This window comes from Thalassophryne amazonica, chromosome 8, assembly GCF_902500255.1.
Source record: "Thalassophryne amazonica chromosome 8, fThaAma1.1, whole genome shotgun sequence".
Taxonomy (NCBI): Eukaryota; Metazoa; Chordata; class Actinopteri; order Batrachoidiformes; family Batrachoididae; genus Thalassophryne; species Thalassophryne amazonica.
This window is the reverse complement of record NC_047110.1, coordinates 4,915,917-4,942,038: the sequence shown is the minus strand read 5'-3', so window position 1 is coordinate 4,942,038 and position 26,122 is coordinate 4,915,917. Positions and strand designations below refer to the sequence as shown.

At 42.2% G+C, this 26,122-nt stretch overlaps 1 protein-coding gene across 1 annotated transcript; it reads left to right on the top strand.

Moving 5' to 3' along the window:
* Positions 1 to 1,331: 1,331 nt before the first annotated feature.
* Positions 1,332 to 25,233, top strand: LOC117515218 (carbohydrate sulfotransferase 6-like). Its single transcript, XM_034175696.1, is given in 3 exon segments — positions 1,332 to 1,467; positions 23,446 to 24,663; positions 24,665 to 25,233. Coding segments are annotated over 2 exon segments (1,188 nt in total). The 5' UTR covers positions 1,332 to 1,467; positions 23,446 to 23,515; the 3' UTR covers positions 24,705 to 25,233.
* Positions 25,234 to 26,122: the final 889 nt, after the last annotated feature.

The following is a 26,122-nucleotide window of genomic DNA, read 5'->3' as shown; positions in this document are numbered from 1 at the left end:
TGTGGTTTTGTGTGGCTTTTGATCATTTTCGGTTTGTTTGTTGCTTGTTTTTTATTGTTCTGACGGGTTTGGCTGTGGTTTTGTAGTTTTTGATCATTTTCAGTTTGTTTGTTGCTTGTTTTTATTGTTTTGAGTGGGTTGCATGTGGTTTTTGATAATTTTTGGTTTGTTTGTTGCTTGTTTTTATTGTTTTGACTGGTTTGTCTGTGGTTTTGTGTGGTTTTTGATAATTTTCGGTTTGTTTGTTGCTTGTTTTTTATTGTTCTGACTGGTTTGGCTGTGGTTTTGTGTATTTGACATGTATGCTGTCATCAGCATATGCTGATGACAGCATACATTGTACATGCCAATAACTACTGGTAATCTCATTCACATAAAATCTTTGGAAGATTGCCATCAGTAAGAAGTTGGATGTCTAGTAACTTCCTACTTTTAAATTCTGATAAGACTGAAGTTATGGTTCTTGGCCCAGCGATGTATCGGCATCAATTTGATCAGCTAGCACTTAGCTTAGTTTTGTGTGTTATACATCATACGGATAAAGTGAGGAAGCTTGGAGTAATTTTTGATCCTACATTGTCCTTTGATCTCCACATTAGAGACATTACGAGGACTGCTGTCTTCCATTTATGCTGAGACTTTGATTCATGCATTTGTCTCTTCTAGATTGGACTATTGTAATGCTCTATTTTCTGGCTTACCGCAGCCCAGGATTAGGGGTCTTCAACTGGTTCAACACACTGCTACCAGACTTTTGACACAAAGCAGAGAGTTTGACCACATTACGCCCGTTTTGGCGTCCCTGCACTGGCTACCAGTTGCTGCAAGATCGGATTTTAAAGTACTGTTATTAGTTTATAAAATTGTTCATGGACTTGCACCTCCCTATCTGGCTGACCTGGTAAGCCCCTATGTACCGGCTCGGGCCCTGTGTTCTCAGGGTACAGGACTTCTGTGTGTTCCCAGGGTGAATAAAAAGTCTGCCGGTCACAGAGCTTTCTCCTACCGTGCTCCAGCTCTGTGGAACGATCTCCCGGCACACATTCGGCAGTCGGACACTGTGGAGACTTTTAAGTCATGTTTAAAGACTCATTTGTTTTCCCTGATTTATCATTAGTGTTATGATGTGTTTTTTATTCTTTTATGGTTGTCTCTTTATTGTGTTTTAAATTTTTAATTGTTTTTTTTGTTGTTGTTGTTTTATGTTGTGTGACGCGCCTTGAGATGAGTTCGTCGTGAATTGGTGCTATATAAATTAATAAATTTGATTTGATTTTTGATTTGATTTTGTCTTTGCGGCGGGTTTTGGCACAGATGGCGTCTGGGTCAACGCCGGCCCTCTCTCTCCATCACGGGCTGAGGGTGGTTCTTGACCCGGCTGTGTCTGTGGGTGATGTCCTCCTGGCTGTGGGCGAACAGGTCGGACATGAGAATTTAACGTTTGCGTCCAGGATGAACAGAGCTGAGGTGGTTTTTCAACTTAAACATAAACCAGGTTTTAGAATTCATCATAGTACAGAAACAGCATTAGTGAAGGTTACAAATGATCTTCTTATGGCCTCAGATAGTGGACTCATCTCTGTGCTTGTTCTGTTAGACCTCAGTGCTGCTTTTGATACTGTTGACCATAAAATTTTATTACAGAGATTAGAGCATGCCATAGGTATTAAAGGCACTGCGCTGCGGTGGTTTGAATCATATTTATCTAATAGATTACAATTTGTTCATGTAAACGGGGAATCTTCTTCACAGACTAAGGTTAATTATGGAGTTCCACAAGGTTCTGTGCTAGGACCAATTTTATTCACTTTATACATGCTTCCTTTAGGCAGTATTATTAGAAAGCATTGCTTAAATTTTCATTGCTACGCAGATGATACCCAGCTTTATCTATCCATGAAGCCAGAGGACACACACCAATTAGTTAAACTGCAGGAATGTCTTTCAGACATAAAGACATGGATGACCTCTAATTTCCTGCTTTTAAATTCAGATAAAACTGAAGTTATTGTACTTGGCCCCACAAATCTTAGAAACATGGTGTCTAACCAGATCCTTACTCTGGATGGCATTACCATAGTAATACTGTGAGAAATCTTGGAGTCATTTTTGATCAGGATATATCCTTTAATGCGCATATTAAGCAAATATGTAGGACTGCTTTTTTGCATTTGCGCAATATCTCGAAAATTAGAAAGGTCTTGTCTCAGAGTGATGCTGAAAAACTAATTCATGCATTTATTTCCTCTAGGCTGGACTATTGTAATTCATTATTATCAGGTTGTCCTAAAAGTTCCCTGAAAAGCTTCAGTTAATTCAAAATGCTGCAGCTAGAGTACTGACGGGGACTAGAAGGAGAGAGCATATTTCACCCATATTAGCCTCTCTTCATTGGCTTCCTGTTAATTCCTTCCATCCATCCATCCATCCATCCATCCATCCATCCATCCATCCATCCATTTTCTTCCGCTTTATCCGGAGTCGTGTCGCAGGGGCAGCAGCTCAAGCAAAGCCGCCCAGACCTCCCGATCCACACACACCTCCCCCAGCTCCTCCGGGGGAACCCCAAGGCGTTCCCAAGCCAGCCGAGAGATGTAGTCCCTCCAGCGTGTCCTGGGTCTTCCCCGGGGCCTCCTCCCAGTGGGATGTGCCCGGAACACCTCTCCAGCGAGGCGTCCAGGGGGTATCCGGAAAAGATGCCCGAGCCACCTCAACTGACTCCTTTCGACGTGGAGGAGCAGCGGCTCGACTCCGAGCTCCTCCCGAGTGACCGAGCTCCTCACCCTATCTCTAAGGGAGTGCCCAGCCACCCTGCGGAGGAAACTCATCTCGGCCGCTTGTACTCGCGATCTCGTTCTTTCGGTCATGATCCAAATCTCATGACCATAGGTGAGGATCGGAACATAGATCGATCTGTAAATCGAGAGCTTTGCCCCCCTACTCAGCTCTCTCTTCACCATGACGGTCCGATACAGCGACCACATCACTGCAGATGCTGCACCGATCCGTCTATCGATCTCACGCTCCATCCGTCCCTCACTCGTGAACAAGACCCCGAGATACTTAAAATCCTCCACTTGAGGCAAGGACACTCCACCGACCTGAAGAGGGCAAAGCACCTTTTTCTGGTCGAGAACCATGGCTTCGGATTCGGAGGTGCTGATTTTCATCCCGGACGCTTCACACTCGGCTGCAAACCGCCCCAGTGCATGCTGAAGGTCCTGATTTGACGAAGCCAACAGAACCACATCGTCCGCAAACAGCAGAGACAAGATTCTGTGGTTCCCAAACCAGACCCCCTCTACACCCTGGCTGCGCCTAGAAATTCTGTCCATAAAAATAATGAATAGAACCGGTGACAAAGGGCAGCCCTGGCGGAGGCCAAAGTGCACTGGAAACAGGTTTGACTTACTACTTGCAATGCGAACCAAGCTCCTGCTGCGGTCATACAGGGACCGGATAGCCCTTAGCAAAGGCCCCCGGACCCCGTACTCCCGGAGCACTCCCCACAGGGTGCCCCGAGGGACACGGTCGAACGCTTTCTCCAGATCCACAAAACACATGTGGACTGGTTGGGCGAACTCCCATGAACCCTCGAGCACCCGATGGAGAGTGTAGAGCTGGTCCAGTGTGCCGCGACCAGGACGAAAACCACACTGCTCCTCCTGAATCCGAGGTTCGACCATCGGTCGAATTCTCCTCCCCAGTACTCTGGAATAGACTGAGGAGTGTGATCCCCCTATAGTTGGAACACACACTCCGGTCCCCCTTCTTAAACAGAGGGACCACCACCTCAGTCTGCCAATCCACAGGCACTGTCCCCGATCGCCACGTGATGTTGCAGAGGCGTGTCACCCAAGACAGCCCCACAACACCTGTTAATTCTAGAATAGAATTTAAAATTCTTCTTCTTGCTTATAAGGTTTTGAATAATCATTTCCCATCTTATCTCAGGGACCTCTTAGTACCATATCACCCCAATAGAGCGCTTCACTCTCAGACTGCAGGCTTACTTGTAGTTCCTAGGGTTTGTAAGAGTAGAATGGGAGGCAGAGCCTTCAGCTTTCAGGCTCCTCTCCTGTGGAACCAGCTCCCAATTTGGATCAGGGAGACAGACACCCTCTCTACTTTTAAGATTAGGCTTAAAACTTTCATTTTTGCTAAAGCTTATAGTTAGGGCTGGATCAGGTGACCCTGAACCATCCCTTAGTTATGCTACTTAGACGTAGACTGCTGGGGGGTTTCCCATGATGCACTGAGTGTTTCTTTCTCTTTTTGCTCTGTATGCACCACTCTGCATTTAATCATTAGCGATTGATCTCTGCTCTCTTCCATAGCATGTCTTTTTCCTGATTCTCTCCCCTCAGCCCCAACCAGTCCGAGTAGAAGACTGCCCCTCCCTGAGCCTGGTTCTGCTGGAGGTTTCTTCCTGTTAAAAGGGAGTTTTTCCTTCCCACTGTCGCCAAGTGCTTGCTCATAGGGGGTCGTTTTGACCGTTGGGGTTTTTCTGTAATTATTATATGGCTTTTGCCTTGCAATATAAAGTGCCTTGGGGCAACTGTTGTTGTGATTTGGCTCTATATAAATAAAATTGATTTGATTTGATGTAAAATTTAATTTTATCAAATTGTAAATTAAATGCATGGTGCTAATCTGCCCGTAAGATTTGATATTATAAAATATAAACACAATGCTAAAATACCCTCAGCTGTATGAGCATTATCTTCTTTATAATTACCAGTTGTTTGATTGGTATCCCAGTGCAAAGTGTATATACAGTGAGGAAAATAAGTATTTGAACACGCTGCGATTTTGCAAGTTCTCCCACTTAGAAATCATGGAGGGGTTTGAAATTTTCATCTTAGGTGCATGTCCACTGTGAGAGACATAATCTAAAAAAAAAAAAAAAAAAAAATCCGGAAATCACAATGTATGATTTTATAAATAATTTATTTGTATGTTACTGCTGCAAATAAGTATTTGAACACCTGTTAAAATCAATGTTAATATTTGGTACAGTAGCCTTTGTTTGCAATTACAGAGGTCAAACATTTCCTGTAGTTTTTCACCAGGTTTTCACACACTGCAGCAGGGATTTTGGTCCACTCCTCCATACAGATCTTCTCTAGATCTTTCAGGTTTGGAGTTTCAGTTCCCTCCAAAGATCTTCTATTGAGTTCAGGTCTGGAGACTGGCCAGGCCACTCCAGGACCTTGAAATGCTTCTTACGGAGCCCCTCCTTAGTTGCCCTGGCTGTGTGTTTGGGGTCATTGTCATGCTGGAAGACCCAGCCATGACCCATCTTCAATGCTCTTACTGAGGGAAGGAGGATGTTTGCCAAAATCTCACAATACATGACCCCATCCATCCTCCCTTCAATACAGTGCAGTCGTCCTGTCCCCTGTGCAGAAGAGCACTCCCAGAGTATGATGTTTCCACCCCCATGCTTCACAGTTGGGATGGTTTTCTTGGGGTTCTTCTCATCCTCTAAACATGGTAAGTGGAGCTGATTCCAAAAAGCTCTATTCTGGTCTCATCTGACCACATGACCTTCTCCCATGCCTCCATCATCCAGATGGTCACTGGTGAACTTCAAACGGGCCTGGACATGTGCTGGCTTGAGCAGGGGGACATTGCTGCCCTGCAGGATTTTAAACCATGACAGCATCATGTGTTACTAATGTAATCTTTGTGACTGTGGTCCCAGCTCTCTTCAGGTCATTGACCAGGTCCTCCTGTGTAGTTCTGAGCTTTCTCAGAATCATCCTTACCCCACAAAGTGAGATTTTGCATGAAATCCCAGACCCAGGGAGATTGACAGTCATCTTGTGTTTCTTCCACTTTCTAATAAATAATCATAACAGTTGTTGTCTTCTACCAAGCTGCTTGCCTGTTATCCTGTAGTCCATTCCAGCCTTGTGCAGGTCTACAGTTTTGTCCCTGGTGTCCTTAGACAGCTCTTTGGTCTTGGCTATGGTGGACAGGTTGGAGTGTGATTGATTGAGTGTGTGAACAGGTGTCTTTTATACAGGTAATAAGTTTTAATTTAATTTTAATTTTTAATTTAATTTATTTTCATTTATATAGCACCAAATCACAACAGAGTTGCCTCAAAGCGCTTCACACAGATAAGGTCTAACCTTACCAACCCCCAGAGCAACAGTGGTAAGGAAAAACTCCCTCTGAGGAAGAAACCTCAAGCAGACCAGACTCAAAGGGGTGACCCTCTGCTTGGGCCATGCTACAAACATAAATTACCGAACAATTCACAGAACAATTCATGGACGAATATAGAAGAAATGCTATTGGCGCACAGGACAGGAGGATCCCCAACATGAATACAACTCCCATCTCTCGATGGAGCTGCACCTTAAACAGAGAGAAATAAACAGAATCAGGCATCAGAAAGACAAAAAATACTGTATAATTTGTCAGCATTAAACAACAAGAAAAACAGAGAAATACTAAGGTGAACACCGGCCACTAGCCCTAAACTTCACTAAAAGACCCAGAATTTAGGTAAGTTAAGGCCGTGGCCCGCTCCAATTACTAATAAATGAATTAAAAGAGTAAAAAGCGTAAAACAAAACTGTACCAGTATGCTAGCCATATGAAAGGGAAATTAAGTGCTGTGATGATCAACACACAGAGCGTGAGGACGTAGATGACGTAGGCAGACTAGAACACGTGATCACGCGGTACGTCTGTATTATGCAGTGTGCGAGTACCCAGTAAAGATACCAGCGAACTCCAGAAATGTCTCAGCCTGATTTATTTAATACACACATGACTGTGGAAGCTGCGGTCATTACAGTGGCGATGAGGATTCAAAACAGAAAACAAAGGAGAAGGCGGACAACGCTTTCGTCAAACTTTGGAGAGGAGAGAGAAACCGGAGCATCGGAGCTTTGAAGCGTGAGTGCTAACGTCCATGAAAAACAACTAGCCAGCTAGCGCAGCAAATGCCTGACTACTGAAGCTAAGTAAAATGTTTAATTCAGCTTTGGCAAGCCACTCTCTTCAACCGTTTGATACGGAGACAGATCCGAGCTCTGTAGGCACGAGATGGAGTAAGTGGACACAACGCTTTGAAAACTTTCTCCTGGCAATGAACATTGTGAATGATGCTAGGAAGAGGGCACTGCTTCTGCACTTAGCTGGGGAACGAGTGCATGATATTTATGATGCTCTCGCTGAGGAAGAGGATGATTATGCAGAAACAAAAACGAAGTTGGATAGCTACTTCACACCAATGAAAAACATTCAGTATCTTGTGTACAATGCAGCTGCCTGGCGAGTCCCTAGACACTTATCACACAAAACTTCACACTCTAGCCAAAGACTGCGAATTCGCCGATGTCGATAGCGAGATCAAAGCACAGCTAATCCAGAGCTGCACGTCGCAAAGGCTCCGCAGGAGGGCGCTCAGAGAACCTGAAACGAAATTAGACAAGCTGTTAGAATATGGCAGGACAATGAAAATCTCCGAAGAGCAAGCAGAGGGCATAGAGAAAGAAACAGCCACTGCAGTTAACATGCTGGAACACAAAAACAAAGCACAAAAGGAATATCAGCGCAAAGATAAAAATATAACAAGCACAAAATGCAGGAATTGTGGTGGAATAATATCCTCATAAAGCAGAATGCCCAGCCAAAGGAAAGGACTGTAGTGCCTGTGGGAAACCCAATCATTTTGCCAAGGTGTGCAGGTCCCGGCAAAGAAAAGCACATGAAAGCAAGAACACAGATTCTACTGAGAGAAAGCAAGTGAGCACCAAGAAGGTAAACCAAGTAACTGCATCGTGCTCAGAGTGCGGCACACGCAAAGGTTCATCTAGCAGCGATGAATATGCATTCATAGTCAACAGTGAGACGACGTCATCAAGAAGATCACAGGACCAACACCCTGGGTGTCTCCAATAGTGACGCCCTGAAACCAAAAGACCCTGATAAAGTCAGAATTTGTGTTGACATGCGCCAAGCAAATATGGCCATACAGCGAGAGCGACATATCACGCCAACGATGGATGATGTGATTCATGAGCTCAATGGTGCGAGGGTGTTCTCCAAGTTGGATTTAAATGCAGGATACCACCAGCTTGAGCTACATCCAGATAGCCGCTACATCACCACCTTTACTACTCACCTGGGGCTCAGGAGATACAAGCGATTGAACTTTGGCATATCATCGGCTGCTGAAGTTTTCCAAAATGCCATATGTCAAGCTCTACACGGTATCCAAGGTGTCAAGAATCTGTGACGACATCATTGTCTATGGTGCCTCTCAAAAAGCACATGACAATGCCCTGACAGCGGTGTTTGCAAGATTGAAGGAGTGTGGTCTGACACTCAACCGCAGCAAATCTGAATTCAACAAGCAACGTCTTGAATTTTTTGGCTTTGTCTTCTCAGCCGACGGCATCTCAGCTGATCCACAGAAGGTGGCGGCCATTCACCAGGCCTCTACATCTACGGGCACCCATTCACCCTGGTCACTGACCACAAGCCACTCGAGCTAATCTGGAACAACCCAAGATCAAAGCCACCTGCCCGAATAGAGCGATGGGGTCTCAGGCTGCAGCCCTACAATTACCGTGTTGTCTACAGAAAGGGAGCTGACAACCCTGCAGACTATATGTCCAGACACCCAAGTCCAACGCAGACATCCGAGACAAGAGCCTGCAAGGTTGCAGAGGAGTATGTGAACTTCATCTCACTCCAGGCGACTCCGAAGGTGATGACGCTGGGAGAGATTAAAGCTGAAACACTAAAGGACACCACTCTGCAACAGGTTGGTGAATGCATCAAGAACAACACCTGGCACACCATCACAAGTGACATGCCAAATGCAGCTTTGTTACAGCAATTCAGACATGCTAGCAGAGAACTCACACTGTCTGTGGATGAAGACATCATACTCTGAGGCTGTAGGATTGTCATACCACTATCTTTACAGCAGCGAGTATTAGCACTTGCCCACGAAAGCCATCAGGGCATAGCCAAGACCAAAGTGTTCCTCCGTGAGAAAGTGTGGTTTCCTAACATTGATCAACAGGCCGAGGCTCACATTCAAAACTGCTTAGCCTGCCAAGTTAATACCCCTGTCACCAAGACCGAGCCGCTCAGAATGACCGTGTTGCCTGAAGCACCATGGCACTCTGTCAGTGCAGATTTCTATGGCCCGCTTCCATCAGGAGAGTACTTGTTAGTCATAGTCGATGACTACACAAGATACCCCATTGTTGAGGTCCTTCGCTGCATCTCAGCAAACGTAGTGATACCCTGTCTGGATGCTGTCTTCTCCATGTTCGGCATTCCACAAGTTGTCAAGACTGACAATGGACCTCCTTTCAACGGCACACAGTTCAGTCATTCATTATGTAAACCAACACATTAATGTGACGTGTGTCGTGTGTTGGTGTTTACAGATAAATGTGCTTTTGTAAAATATTCCATTTTTTATTTGTAAAAACAGGCATTTGTACGGAGCCCTGGAAGTGTCATCGAAAATGTTTTGCATGTGGAGAGAATGTGCGCTCATTTTATTATATTGTGCCCTGCGCGCGTATGATGATGTAAAATGTGCACTCAATTTTGTCTTGACACATAAATGTTGCTTTACACTGTGCGAGTTTTGGCCCTTTTTCAGATGATTTTTCATTCGTGCGAGAATTTTTCGGACCGAGTTTCAGGTTAATCGCGCATCCTGCATCGTTTGGTGTACACGGAGTAACAAGCTGCGTTTAACATCTCACGACCACCTCCTGATCGCCAATCATATGGTCGAATGAAAATCAAACCTGTTTGATATTATTCTGTATCCTGCTGCTGAGGGGCTACAAGCATCCAACCGCTCGCACTGTGCCTTTGCAAACACCGCAGAGCTGTCTTGTAATGTTATTTTTTGTTGTTGTTTTGTTTTTAAACTTAATTTGTAAATTTAAAAAAAAAGCCATTTGCAAAGCCAAAAAGTTGATTTGACAACCATCTGATATAACAGGGGTCAAAATAAGTACAACACTGCCATCTACTGGTGCCCAGACACTTAGTACTTAGGGCAAATACTGCCATGAACACTGCTGGCCAGTAGATGGCAGTAGAGGCCTGAAAAACTTGCCAAAACAAAATCCCAGATAATCCGTGTCTGCTACATTTAAGATGCGTGGAATTTAACAAATGCAAATACAATAATGTCTATAAACCCAGAGAATATATTCACGAGAGTTTTAGGCACTAGAGTTTAATGCTGCTGTCCGTAGAGCCTGAACAGAGTGTCTGAAATGCATTTGTCCTGTCGTGAACATACTGAGATTAGACTATCCTACCCATAATGCACTGCTGGGCACAGCATGTGCTCACTAAAACCTTAAAATTAGCACATTACTTTAAAACTAAAACATATATCTGATATTTTCACTTTATAAAACATCAGACATGACAGATGTTGTTGTTCTGATTGCAGCTTTTGATACTGTTGACCATAAAATTTTATTACAGAGATTAGAGCATGCCATAGGTATTAAAGGCACTGCGCTGCAGTGGTTTGAATCATATTTATCTAATAGATTATAATTTGTTCATGTAAATGAGGAGTCTTCTTCACGGAATAAGGTTAATTATGGAGTTCCACAAGGTTCTGTGCTAGGACCGATTTTATTCACTTTATACATGCTTCCCTTAGGCAGTATTATTAGAAAGCATTGCTTAAATTTTCATTGTTACTCAGATGATACCCAGCTTTGTCTATCCATGAAGCCAGAGGACACACACCAATTAGTTAAACTGCAGGATTGTCTTTCAGACATAAAGACATGGATGACCTCTAATTTGCTGCATTTAAATTCAGATAAATTCAGGGGTAAAGCGCCTTGGGGCAACTGTTTGTTGTGATTTGGTGATATATAAAAAAATAGATTGATTGATAAAACTGAAGTTATTGTACTTGGCCCCACAAATCTTAGAAACATGGTGTCTAACCAGATCCTTATTCTGGATGGCATTACCCTGACCTCCAGTAATACTGTGAGAAATCTTGGAGTCATTTTTGATCAGGATATGTCCTTCAATGTGCATATTAAGTAAATATGTCGGACTGCTTTTTTGCATTTGCGCAATATCTCTAAAATTAGAAAGGTCTTGTCTTAGAATGATGCTGAAAAGCTAATTCATGCATTTATTTCTTCTAGGCTGGACTATTGTAATTCATTATTATCAGGTTGTCCTAAAAGTTCCTTGAAAAGCCTTCAATTAATTCAAAATGCTGCAGCTAGAGTACTGACGAGGACTGGAAGGAGAGAGCATATTTCACCCATATTGGCTTCTCTTCATTGGCTCCCTGTTAATTCCAGAATAGAATTTAAAATTCTTCTTCTTACTTATAAGGTTTTGAATAATCAGGTCCCATCTTATCTTAGGGACCTCATAGTACCATATCACCCCAATAGAGCGCTTCGCTCTCAGACTGCAGGCTTACTTGTAGTTCCTAGGGTTTGTAAGAGTAGAATGGGAGGCAGAGCCTTCAGCTTTCAGGCTCCTCTCCTGTGGAATCAGCTCCCAATTTGGATTAGGGAGACAGACACCCTCTCTAATTTTAAGATTAAGCTTAAAACTTTCCTTTTTGCTAAAGCTTATAGTTAGGGCTGGATCAGGTGACCCTGAACCATCCCTTAGTTATGCTGCTATAGACTTAGACTGCTGGGGGGTTCCCATGATGCACTGTGTTTCTTTCTCTTTTTGCTCTGTATGCACCACTCTGCATTTAATCATTGGTGATTGATCTCTGCTCCCCTCCACAGCATGTCTTTTTCCAGTGTTTCTTTTTATTCACCTCTTTTTGCTCTGTATGCACCACTCTGCATTTAATCATTAGTGATTCCTGGCTCATCCAAATCATGAATTCCACCTTACCTTCTAGTCCCCGTTAGTGCTCTAGCTGCAGCATTTTGAATTAACTGAAGGCTTTTCAGGGAACTTTTAGGACAACCTGATAATAATGAATTACAATAGTCCAGCCTAGAGGAAATAAATGCATGAATTAGTTTTTCAGCATCACTCTGAGACAAGACCTTTCTAATTTTAGAGATATTGCGTAAATGCAAAAAAGCAGTCCTACATATTTGTTTAATATGTGCTTTGAATGACATATCCTGATCAAAAATGACTCCAAGATTTCTCACAGTATTACTAGAGGTCAGGGTAATGCCATCCAGAGTAAGGATCTGGTTAGACACCATGTTTCTAAGATTTGTGGGGCCAAGTACAATAACTTCAGTTTTATCTGACTTTAAAAGCAGGAAATTAGAGGTCATCCATGTCTTTATGTCTGTAAGACAATCCTGCAGTTTAGCTAATTGGTGTGTGTCCTCTGGCTTCATGGATAGATAAAGCTGGGTATCATCTGCGTAACAATGAAAATTTAAGCAATGCTGTCTAATAATACTGCCTAAGGGAAGCATGTATAAAGTGAATCAAATAGGTCCTAGCACAGAACCTTGTGGAACTCCATAATTAACTTTAGTCTGTGAAGAAGATTCCCCATTTACATGAACAAATTGTAATCTATTAGACAAATATGATTCAAACCACCGCAGTGCAGTGCCTTTAATACCTATGGCATGCTCTAATCTCTGTAATAAAATTTTATGGTCAACAGTATCAAAAGCAGCACTGAGGTCCAACAGAACAAGCACAGAGATGAGTCCACTGTCTGAGGCCATAAGAAGATCATTTGTAACCTTCACTAATGCTGTTTCTGTACTCCTCAAACTCCTCAAATAGACCATTCCTCTGCAGATGATCAGTTAGCTGTTTTACAACTACCCTTTCAAGAATTTTTGAGAGAAAAGGAAGGTTGGAGATTGGCCTATAATTAGCTAAGATAGCTGGGTCAAGTGATGGCTTTTTAAGTAATGGTTTAATTACTGCCACCTTAAAAGCCTGTGGTATATAGCCAACTAATAAATATAGATTGATCATATTTAAGATCGAAGCATTAAATAATGGTAGGGCTTCCTTGAGCAGCCTGGTAGGAATGGGGTCTAATAGACATGTTGATGGTTTGGATGAAGTAACTAATGAAAATAACTCAGACAGAACAATCTGTGAGAAAGAGTCTAACCAAATACCGGCATCACTGAAAGCAGCCAAAGATAACAATACGTCTTTGGGATGGTTATGAGTAATTTTTTCTTTAATAGTTAAAATTTTATTAGCAAAGAAAGTCATGAAGTCATTACTAGTTAAAGTTAATGGAATACTCGGCTCAATAGAGCTCTGACTCTTTGTCAGCCTGACTACAGTGCTGAAAAGAAACCTGGGGTTGTTCTTATTTTCTTCAATTAGTGATGGGTAGTAAGATGTCCTAGCTTTACGGAGGGCTTTTTTTATAGAGCAACAGACTCTTTTTCCAGGCTAAGTGAATATCTTCTAAATTAGTGAGACGCCATTTCCTCTCCAACTTACGGGTTATCTGCTTTAAGCTGCGAGTTTGTGAGTTATACCATGGAGTCAGGCACTTCTGATTTAAAGCTCTCTTTTTCAGAGGAGCTACAGCATCCAAAGTTGTCTTCAATGAGGATGTAAAACTATTGACGAGATACTCTATCTCACTTACAGAGTTTAGGTAGCTACTCTGCACTGTGTTGGTATATGGCATTAGAGAACATAAAGAAGGAATCATATCCTTAAACCTAGTTACAGCGCTTTCTGAAAGACTTCTAGTGTAATGAAACTTATTCCCCACTGCTGGGTAGTCCATCAGAGTAAATGTAAATGTTATTAAGAAATGATCAGACAGAAGGGAGTTTTCAGGGAATACTGTTAAGTCTTCAATTTCCATACCATAAGTCAGAACAAGATCTAAGATATGATTAAAGTGGTGGGTGGACTCATTTACATTTTGAGCAAAGCCAATTGAGTCTAATAATAGATTAAATTCAGTGTTGAGGCTGTCATTCTCAGCATCTTTGTGGATGTTAAAATCACCCACTATAATTATCTTATCTGAGCTAAGCACTAAGTCAGACAAAAGGTCTGAAAATTCACAGAGAAACTCATAGTAACGACCAGGAGGACGATAGATAACAACAAATAAAACTGGTTTTTGGGACTTCCAATTTGGATGGACAAGACTAAGAGTCAAGCTTTCAAATGAATTAAAGCTCTGTCTGGGTTTTTGATTAATTAATAAGCTGGAATGGAAGATTGCTGCTAATCCTCTGCCTCGGCCTGTGCTACGAGCATTCTGGCAGTTAGTGTGACTCGGGGGTGTTGACTCATTTAAACTAACATATTCATCCTGCTGTAACCAGGTTTCTGTTAGGCAGAATAAATCAATACGTTGATCAATTATTATATCATTTACTAACAGGGTCTTAGAAGAGAGAGACCTAATGTTTAATAGACCACATTTAACTGTTTTAGTCTGTGGTGCAGTTGAAGGTGCTATATCATTTTTTCTTTTTGAATTTTTATGCTTAAATAGATTTTTGCTGGTTATTGGTAGTCTGGCAGCAGGCACCGTCTCTACGGGGATGGGGTAATGAGGGGATGGCAGGGGGAGGGAAGCTGCAGAGAGGTGTGTAAGACTACAACTCTGCTTCCTGGTCCCAACCCTGGATAGTCACGGTTTGAAGGATTTAAGAAAATTGGCCAGATTTCTAGAAATGAGAGCTGCTCCATCCAAAGTGGGATGGATGCCGTCTCTCCTAACAAGACCAGGTTTTCCCCAGAAGCTTTGCCAATTATCTATGAAGCCCATCTCATTTTTTAGACACCACTCAGACAGCCAGCAATTCAAGGAGAACACGCAGCTAAACATGTCACTCCCGGTCTGATTGGGGAGGGGCCCAGAGAAAACTACAGAGTCCGACATTGTTTTTGCAAAGTTACACACCGATTCAATGTTAATTTTAGTGACCTCCGATTGGCGTAACTGGATGTCATTACTGCCGACGTGAATTACAATCTTACCAAATTTACGCTTAGCCTTAGCCAGCAGTTTCAAATTTCCTTCAATGTCGCCTGCTCTGGCCCCCGGAAGACAATTGACTATGGCTGCTGGTGTCACTAACTTCACATTTCTCAAAACAGAGTCGCCAATAACCAGAGTTTGATCCTCGGCAGGTGTGTCGCCGAGTGGGGAAAAACAGTTAGAAATGTGAACGGGTTGGTGGTGTACACGGGGCTTCTGTTTAGGGCTACGCTTCCTCCTCACAGTCACCCAGTCGGCCTGCTTTCCCGGCTGCTCGGGATCTGCCAGAGGGAAATTAACGGCGGCTAAGCTACCTTGGTCCGCACAGACTACAGGGGCCTGGCTAGCTGTAGAATTTTCCACGGTGCGGAGCCGAGTCTCCAATTCGCCCAGCCTGGCCTCCAAAGCTACGAATAAGCTGTTAAGGATTTTATATATATATATATATATATATATGTTATCACCGTTAAACATTTGTACCTTTTGTCTTCTTTCTGATGAGAACGGTGTTGTGCTGTTTGCACTTAAACCCGAGAATGTATGTGTTATTCAACCTTGTTTTAGCATGCTGGGGTCAATCTGAACTGGGAATGAGGAGCTGGATGTAATTATTATTATTATTATACAACTTGTTTTCGTAGCCGCTAACGACTGGGAGTAAAAGAACTGAAGGTTGAATTTTGACTGATTATGATGTGATGCTTAGTGTTCCAGGCAGATGCAGAACAGCTGATAACTGCGAACGAGATGTGCTGACCTTCGACGATAAGAGTAAAAGAAAGAAACTGTTTTGCTTACAGCTGCACTTATTGACATGTGTGTTTATGTTACGGGAAGAAACTTGTCTTGCGTCATTCCCCCCACCCTTAGGACAAGTTTTTGTTTATGTGATGAGGGATTCACTAATAAAAAGAGCGAAGCGCAGGCCAGACTTTAGTGTAGCCTTGGTGTACAGCCTGACTGCACTCCGCGCGTAAAATTTGACTTTCTGTCTCACTGGTGTTTCTTGACTCTGTTTGTCTTGTTAAAGGTTTTAAAAATGTTTGGAGGAGAAAATACCCAACATTGACTGGGGGCTACGTCCGGGATCTCAACAATACCGGAGGTGTCCAGCGGAGGTCGTCAAGTCCAGACGTAAATCCTTGGCCAAGGTCCGATCGATTGATCGTGTCTGCAATTGTCGACCACCGTTGGCATCGTCTGGTTGACGAGATTTTCCCGAAGAAGACAGACAGGAAGTCGAGTCAGTGAGTAAAATTTCTTTGTAAATAGTACTGAGTGAGTGGTGATCAGATCACATAAACAGTTAAATTCCGCAAGCGATGATACAGAATCGTCTGTTAATGCAAAGCAGTTAAACTCTGTAAGGAGGGTGCGGACTCCTCTGTTTATATACGCGTACCGGTAGGGGATAAAAGTGATCACATAAAACAGTTAAACTCCGTAAGCGATGATACAGAATCGTCTGTTAATGAAACACAGTTAAACTCTGTAAGGAGGGCGGACTCCTCTACGGTTGCGAGGGACGCACGTAGTTAAATTCCGGAAGGAGGGTACGGACTCCTCTGTTTTAATACGTAAAGGAAATCCCAGGTAGAAATACGTGCACTGTAAAAAAGCAGTTAAATTTGGCAGGGACGGCGGAGTCCCCTAATGCAGGACATTAGTTAAATTTCACGGGAGGGCGAGCTCCCCTGGCATAAGAATACGCGTACGATTATTAAAAGTGTTTCTATGTGTAAATAGTGTTTTGTGTAAGTGTAAATAACTGTGTGAAAGTGTAATACTTTGGACAACGTTAGTGACAACCGTGCGTGTGGAAGCAGCAGGCAAGTGATTCCGCTTCCTACGGGGAGGTGAAAGGAATCAACCACACGACGGCAAATTAATTGTCACGTCCAAAGAAAGTGTGAAAACTTCAGATTTAGAACACCCTAGGTGTGCCCCCGTCTGAAGTCCAAATTATAACAAGGGATAATAAAAATGGGGGGTAAGACGTCTAAAAATAAGGAAAATTTATCAACTGACGACTGGAAATTTATGGAAGCAAAAAATCCAAAAGCAACAAAGAAATTGGAGACCTGGATAAATAAACATGACTTTGACGGACGACTGAACCTGATCAGTATACAGAAGCTGAAGAAGGAGTTAGAACAGCAACATAAAGGTGATGAGAAAAAGATGCAGAAAGTAGGGGCAGATTTAGTGGCATTTTGGGAGGAAGAAGCAGAGAACAGACGGAAGGGAGCAGAGAAGCGACGATAAGAGTAAAAGAAAGAAACTGTTTTGCTTACAGCTGCACTTATTGACGTGTGTGTTTATGTTACGGGAAGAAACTTGTCTTGCGTCATTCCCCCACCCTTAGGACAAGTTTTTGTTTATGTGATGAGGGATTCACTAATAAAAAGAGCGAAGCGCAGGCCAGACTTTAGTGTAGCCTTGGTGTACAGCCTGACTGCACTCCGCGCGTAAAATTTGACTTTCTGTCTCACTGGTGGTTCTTGACTCTGTTTGTCTTGTTAAAGGTTTTAAAAATGTTTGGAGGAGAAAATACCCAACATAAGCTACACTTATTACAAGTACCATTACTGCTAAAGGAGGCCGAGGAATAACTAAACATTTCACACCCAGAGCAGAAAAGTGCGGGAGAGACAGGAGAAGCCGCCATGCTATACCGGCTAAGAGCTAGTAGCTGCGCTAAGCTAGCGGAATCCTAAAAACACACAAAGTGAATAATGTGTAAATAATTTAGAGGTGATTCAGCAGAGGGAGTGCTTTAGTTAAGGCACGTGAAGATTACACTGTGAAACAAATCATTATCTAGGTAACTAGATCAATCTAACTGCGCAGATTAAACAGCTAACAGATACAGAAAAACACCGCTGTGCTCCGGAACAGGAAGTGATACAATACCGCAGTGAGAGCCAACCAATGATAATGAGTAGACCACAGTGCCGGACCTTGTGGTCAAAATGCAAGAATTCTTGGATCAAACAGGAAATGAGAAAGCATATGATGCAAAACGCATGAAATGCAAGCTTCTTGAACATTTCAAGGAAAAAATAATTATTACTGAGGTAAATGGCTTGGCAAATGTAGTTACATTTCGTTCCACAGCATCAGCTATCCTAAATGCTTACTTCAAAAACGAGAACAGTAATGAAGAAGAAAAGAAAACAAATATGGTCAAAACAGCAGCTCAACTGATAAAAGAAGATATTAAAAGCAAGGAATGCTCTCGTGAATCATACCCATTGTTCTCTGATATTGCATCTCAACAGAAAAACCTCCAGTACCTACCAGAGTCACTTCTTCTTTTTCTGAAAGAACTTTTTGTCGGAAATGATGTTGATATGAAGATAGCTGGCATTGGTCAAGCTATGATGCAGGCTACAAGGCCTAGGGTTCTCTTGACTCCTTTGCAAGTTGGTCTGGCTGTGCAACTGCAACATCATTTTGCTTCCAGATTTCTGATTGAGCCTTTGTACTCTCTGGGGTTCTCATCCTCCTGTTCAGAGGTACAGCAATACCAGGCAAATGCTGCTGTCACACAAGGTACACAAATACCCAGGTTAGAGGGTCAGTTTGTCCAGTTTGTAGCAGATAATGTGGATCATAATGTAGTCGACAAGAAAGATTCTATCAGAAAGTGACTACCAGCAGCGTGTTTGTGCACCCACAAAGTCTTCCACCAACTGCCTCTGCTTTGAAGTATCACAGCTTTAGGGTATATCATCAGGTTCAGGAATGGAAAGGAAACACCAGCATTCAAGCTCAGAATTGGGGATGGCAAAAGGTTGATGGACAGTTTATGCCAAAAATGACTGACATGGCCCCTGCTCCTGAAGAACTGCTGGATGTGGTTAGGTGCAAGTGCAATGGCACTATGTGTAGCTGCCGAAACTATGGCATAGAGTGCACTCTGGCTTGTGGCATGTGTAAGGGAGTGAGCTGCAGTAATGGACAAACTCCAGATCTTGCTATTGATGACTAGAACTGGTGAAACCAGGGGCACTAATACATGTATAACAGATCATTTTATGTTATTATTATTTTTTGCAAACCAATACCAGTATAAGAACATGTAGTTACTTATGCTAGATTATTGCAATTGATAGATCTATGTGAATGCATTAAAGTGTATCTAGAAAATGTATCAATCAACATATGTTTAAAATGACATGTATGTATTATTCTTAATACATGTTACATGCTACTTTCAACTAATAATATTGCAGTGTATTTTATTATTATATATTTTTCTTTGAAAGTTAACTGATAATTTTGTGATAAAAAATTCTAAAAATCCAATGTGGCTATGTTGTGCTAGTAGGATAGTAAATATTATGTACTTTCAGACAAGTTTATCAACAGATGTAACCATGTGTAGTTTTGAATTTGGTCAATATTTTGAAGTAGAACATGCCTCAAACCCTCAAACAGGGGCATTATTTTACCCCATGAAAATATGCTTAACTTATTGGCATGAGTGTAAGATCATGTCATTATGTGGTCCACTATGAAGTTTGATCATAGGGAAAACTGGTATATAATAATAGTAAAAGTGGCAGCCATATTGAAAATCCAAGATGGCTGCCATTTGGAAGGAATTTTAATCATCACCATTGGATTCCCCATACCTGAAAATATGGGTATAGACACCAAGATCATGTCTCTATGTGGCCTAGAAGTAAAGTTAGGGGACCAAATAGATGTACTTAGTGGCCATTTTGAAATATGCAAATTAGGCGATCAGTTCTCTGCTCACAGTCTGAGAAAAGCTACAAAGTTTCCCTGTTTCTCATTTGTTCCATGGCTGTTATAAACTGTTCCACTTCAATCAATCAATCAATTTTTTTTATATAGCGCCAAATCACAACAAACAGTTGCCCCAAGGCGCTTTATATTGTAAGGCAAGGCCATACAATAATTATGTAAAACCCCAACGGTCAAAACGACCCCCTGTGAGCAAGCACTTGGCTACAATGGGAAGGAAAAACTCCCTTTTAACAGGAAGAAACCTCCAGCAGAACCAGGCTCAGGGAGGGGCAGTCTTCTGCTGGGACTGGTTGGGGCTGAGGGAGAGAACCAGGAAAAAGACATGCTGTGGAGGGGAGCAGAGATCAATCACTAATGATTAAATGCAGAGTGGTGCATACAGAGCAAAAAGAGAAAGAAACACTCAGTGCATCATGGGAACCCCCCAGCAGTCTAAGTCTATAGCAGCATAACTAAGGGATGGTTCAGGGTCACCTGATCCAGCCACTTATTCTCACACTTATCATTCACTTTGGTCTGTTGAGCAGGTGGGGGTGAAAGTCTATAAACAGGTTGTGTGTCATTATCTGTGTCTCTTTTTTATTAAACCTCTGGGGCCGACGCCGTCATATACGACAGCTCAGACCAAGCTTTACTAAATTATAAATAACTTTTGAATGATATGAGATAGAAACTTACTTTTTTTTTTTTTGCTGAAAAGTTAAGTCCGCGGACTTTCAAGCCAGGCATCGGCCATCTTTGTACTCCTCATAGAAGCTGTGTGATGACTTGCACAATGTGAGTGTCCAATCGGAATTGGTTCACCGTCACATGGTTTTCCAAAATTCTATCGTAGAGCAGATTTACCTCACGTGAAAAGCCAAAGATCATTTTCAGGAGTGATGTGTTACTAGTTGGCTTGTTTGAATAGCCCCCTGGGTGCTCCAATGACTACATATTATTAGTACATACTCAGTGTACCCTGCACCGTTACGCACAGCGATCAGTGAAAGCAGGAGCAGACGGAGAGCCTCTGATGACAATCTCACCTGCTCAAACAAAGAGTGGGTATCAGGATTGCTCCACTAGTTTGCATATGAATATTACTGGATAACTCTGTTGCTTTCTCTGTGTAAAGCACTGTTGACCATATCAATGGACAACAAAACGCATAGACCATTTTGTATATATTGTTCAAAATTTGCATTTGTGTTTATTGTTTGAACCTTTCTGTTGTATAGTCTTTCACACAAGACCTCAAATTACCTTTATAAAGTGTCAAAACAGTTGTTTATTATAGTTTGCTGTGTGTTTTGAATAAATGTGTGTGGAAAATTATTTTTCGCTTTATTTTTTCCTTGCCTATTTTTGATTGTAAACCTTTATTACACTTATAAAACACAACAACATTTACATTTTACTCAACGTCCCAACTTCATTGGAATTGGGTTTTTATAAAATTTGGCCAAATTTTATAAAAGCATAACATCTTTAACATTTTTGTAAATAAGGAAAAATGATTAAAAACTGATTCACAAAATAATGTTTTCAACATGCATGAGCAGGAAGCATTGACATTTAAATAAAACAGCTCACAGACAAATAATATTTTTTTACTGGTCACTTCACAACTTGCAGTTCAAAGATTATCAGGCATGTTTTTAAACAAACACACTGAACATGAGATGAATATAGCATCCACACATGTTACAGTGACATGTAGAACATCAACTAGATTTCACATTTCCAGAATGAACATTTGTCCAGGGTTTACTGTTTAGCTCAGGCCTCGTTTGAGGAAGACTTCATGTCACAGTTGAACAGTGTTTGGTGGAAACTGTTACCATAACAACATATTTCTTGCTTTCTGATTCCTTTAATTTAGGCTGTTTAATTCATGTTTGCAGTGAGGCATGATATTATAATTATCCAGGGTAAAACATCTACATTGTACACAATATAATTGTAAAACCTGGATACAATCATTTCTGTATGTAAAATGCAACATTCTCATTCTGGTCAAAAAAAAAAAAAGCATCAGTGATCATTGTGTATAATTTCCTGTAATCACATGATACATTCAAGTATTGCAAATTAAGTTAACAAATTTCTAGCTTAAGTGGTTGGTTCTTTCGTGGTTAAAGGTAAAGACAGAGCAGGTTTATCAGCTCAGAGAAATGCTGTCTCACAAAAGTACTGTAATAAATGGGTCATAAAATGTCTGAAACACTATAGTGCCTTATTTTAAAAAAAGTTTCACCAACATTATCAGAGGATATAATTCAAATGAAAAGTGGTTTGTGTACATAGATCTGTTTAACATTAACTTATTTTGTTAACAATATGTTTGCACCTGCTTCAGAGTTGCTTGCAGTACTCCCCACAAAACAGTTGGTGGCAGTAGTGCATGGAGTTGGGTTAAAACATGCTGTTTAACAAAAGAGAAGAAGAAGACTTAGCTGACTAACAGAGCTGCACTCTGTTCTGTTTTGGCAAATAAAAGTTTGTGTTCAACAAGTTAATTCGCCTGTTCAGTCTCTATACTACGGTTAAGAGATCACTGAGCAGAAGAGGAGACTCACACTTTGTTTTGTCAGCTGTGTCTGTATCATGGACCAAGCAGAGGGTCGCCCCTTTGAGTCTGGTCTGCTTGAGGTTTCTTCCTCAAATCATCAGAGGGAGTTTTTCTTACCACTGTCGCCTGTGTTCTTGCTCTGGGGGTTGGTAAGATTAGACCTTACTTGTGTCAAGCACCTTGAGGCTGCTTTGTTGTGATTTGGCGCCATATAAATGAAATAAATTGAACTTGAAAGAATAAAACCAAGAATTCCATAACTCAAAATGATAACTAAACTACAGATATCAATAATCAGAACCCCAGAAGAACAAAGAGAGATCGCACGGAGGAGAACTGACAAAACAGGACGGGGCAACTACAGGTGAACACACACACCTGCAGGCAGCAGGAACAAACAGATGCTCACGCAGGGAAGCACAAAGGACACACACATGCAGGGAGCAAGTGCATATGGAGTAGGACATCCAACAGAGAAACAGATACAATCACACATACAGACAAAAGACAGCCAGGACACACCCACACACAGGGAGCAGGGAGACAGGTGGATATGGACTAGGACAGACAGCAGGGAGGCTCACATAACAGAAAAGACATGAAAACTTGGGTCAGAACAAAAAAAACCCCATGAGACGATGACCCCACAACAAACACAAACACTGACTAAAAACTGAAGCTGTTCGCCACATCATCCATATTATAATTTTTATTATCATTATGAATGAGATACTTAATATAATTTCTTTATATATGGCTATTTCTCCTAATACTGTCTAGTATACTCCATATTCCTTTAATATTGTTTCCTGTAAGCCTGAATCTGTGTGAAGCATCAAGAATCTTGTTTGATTGGAAGAGATGATGATGATGATGATGATGATGATGATGATGATGACCAGTACCAGCACCACCTGGGATCAGTCATGCTGAGGTCACCGTGTTCTTGGACATACAACCTTGATCACTTGTCATCATCAAGTCCTAAATTTAAAATTGTAGAGTTTAAAGTCTGTTTATTTGGAAGGAAGCTCTAAAAGACATTTCATTAACTGATTTGCAAGTGAAGTTGTGCTTTGTGGAAACACATTTCACTAATTTCCTGTTTGACTGGTTTGATTTTTTTCTGTTTGTCTCACAGCTCTCATCTCTTCAGCCCCACAGAGGAACACCAAGGATAAAGACGCAGATCCACGGCAATCTTGTTGATCATGGAACATCACAGATTGAATCTGAGGACCATGATTTTCCTGATCATCCTGCAGGGGGCAGCAATGGTGCTCTTTTACGGATGGTATGTCCAGCACAAGTGCAGCAGTGTCACAGAGTCCAACAACAGAGTTCATGTGTTGGTGCTCACGTCGTGGCGATCAGGTTCCTCTTTCCTGGGTCAGGTGTTCAGCCAACACCCGTCGGTGTTCTATCTCATGGAACCCGGGTGGCACGTGTGGACACAATTGAGGGTTGGTGCACGGAAAACCCGGATGGCTGTAAGGGATCTGTTACGAAGCCTATTCCAGTGTGACTTCTCAGTAATGGAGTCTTACCTGGAACAAACGTCTCACATCTCCAACTTGTTCATGTGGAGTCACAGTCGAGCGCTGTGCTCACCTCCAGCCTGCTCTCTCACACCGCGCAACCAAATAAGCAACCAGACTGAGTGCCTCAAAGTGTGTGGCACTCAGGGCCTGGAGGGGGCGCAGGATGCCTGCAGCACTTACAGCCATGTGGTGTTGAAAGTATGTCGAGTGCTTGAGCTGGAATCCCTCTACCCACTTCTCCAGGACCCAAGTCTAGACCTTCGCATCATCCACTTGGTTCGAGATCCGAGGGCAGTGGTGTGGTCCAGACAGATATTATTTGGCTACTTTCTCGCTGATAATGACGTGGTCCTGGAGCAGAGAATTGTCCCACTGGAGGAGGTGAATTATGAAGTCATGCGGAAGATCTGTAGTAGCCACGTGTGCATCACTGATAGAGCTCTTGTGAATCCCCCTCCCTTTCTTGAAGGCCGTTACAAGTTGGTTCGCTATGAGGATGTGGCGATTAACCCACTGGAAGAGATAAATGCCTTGTATGAGTTTGTTGGTCTGGGGATGACCAGCACACTGGCAGACTGGATCTACAGGGTGACACATGGCAAAGGTAAAGGCTCTTGGAATGAAGCCTTCCAAATTACTTCCCGAAGTGCTGCAGATGTTTCTCAGGCCTGGCGCACCACTTTACCATACAACAAGGTGAAACGGATCCAAGACGTGTGTAAGCCAGCCATGACATTGCTCGGCTACAGAACAGTTAACAGTGAAAAAGAGCAAAAGAACCTTGACTTGGATCTGCTGGTGCCACAGGAACCATATCAGCTGGTTACCAGCAAAAACAGAGAACCCCAATAAGCTGTAAAGTCTGAACCCGACTTCAGAAGGTCACACGTGCTGGTCTTATGCTCACGTTCCTCTGTAGACTGACTCAGCTGAGGGAACACTGTCGCCCTCTTAAAACTGTCAAAACCGATTAATGGTCACTGAATTCATTTTTCTTAATGCAGCCCAAAATCACAGCATGACTTCAGATTGTGCACAACATGTGATGCCCTCTGTGTCGAGACTTCACCGGGTTCAGAGAACTCCATGGACAGGCACCAGGCTGCAGCTCAGGGTTACGGACCTCCTTGTGATGTCCATCACAGACCATCATAATGACCTCACACTGGACATGTCTTTTAACAGACGGAGAGACGAAGATGTCGGGAAGAATGCTGCAGGAACAGGTTTCAGGAAAGGACACAGAACAAAAGAACAAACACTGGTGGTGTGAAAGGATTAAATCAGACTGAACATCCTCATCAGCAGAGTCCTCTGCTGTATTAATACAGACTAAAGTCTGAAATCCAAACCCATCAGGACTAACGAGAAATGTCAGCGGTAGAAGAGACAACAGGTAATGTTAAAGGGAACATGTGTGTTTTTAAATCTGGATTTAAAGAACAGAATTAGTCTCATTAGTTTCAGAGGGTGTGAGGATCTGACACTGACAAGAAGTTCAGTGATTTTCATTCAGAGAAATCTGATTAGATTTCTTACATTACATTCAGATTATCTACAAATGAGCGCGCCAAACACATATATGGGGAATTTTTTTTGTTTGTTTTTTGTGCCATGTTGTGCATCACTCGTAAGTCTGCAGGAACACAAACACATGAACTATTTTTATTGTTGGGTTGTCCACTGTTTGGGGACGGGGTGTATTTGGGTGCTGTGAGGACCTGGTGTGGACTGTTTTGACACCAGCTGTTGGTGTTTTGGTGGTTCTATGTTCATTTTCCTTCTTATATATAATGACTTAAAAATTGACATGAACCTCAACATTTCAGGAACTTCACTTACTGCTCCTCCGTCAAGTTTGGAGGCTGGAATATTGAAGATATGCGGTGCTCCGGAGACTGTCTGAGAGTTGCTATATTAAATGTCTCTACCATTTTTATCTTCCAGAGTCATATCATATAAAACTGGCAGATATATAATTCTCTCAAACACACTGTGTCATCAGCCTGTATTATTATTTCATTGTCCATAATTTTGACAACCCACATATGATGAACCTCTTTCAATGTCTCACTTCAGTGGACAATTATTTCCTGATATTTGGAGACTGTAAACACTGGTAGGTGATCAGTGATGTCACTGATTAATAACCCACTCACTGTATTCTTCTCAATGTCATTGGTGAAAATGTTATTGATTAAGGTGGCAGAACAGGGTGTGATTCTGCTGGGTCGAGGGATTTTTCGGTAGAAGCTCAGACTGTACATTGTGTTAATA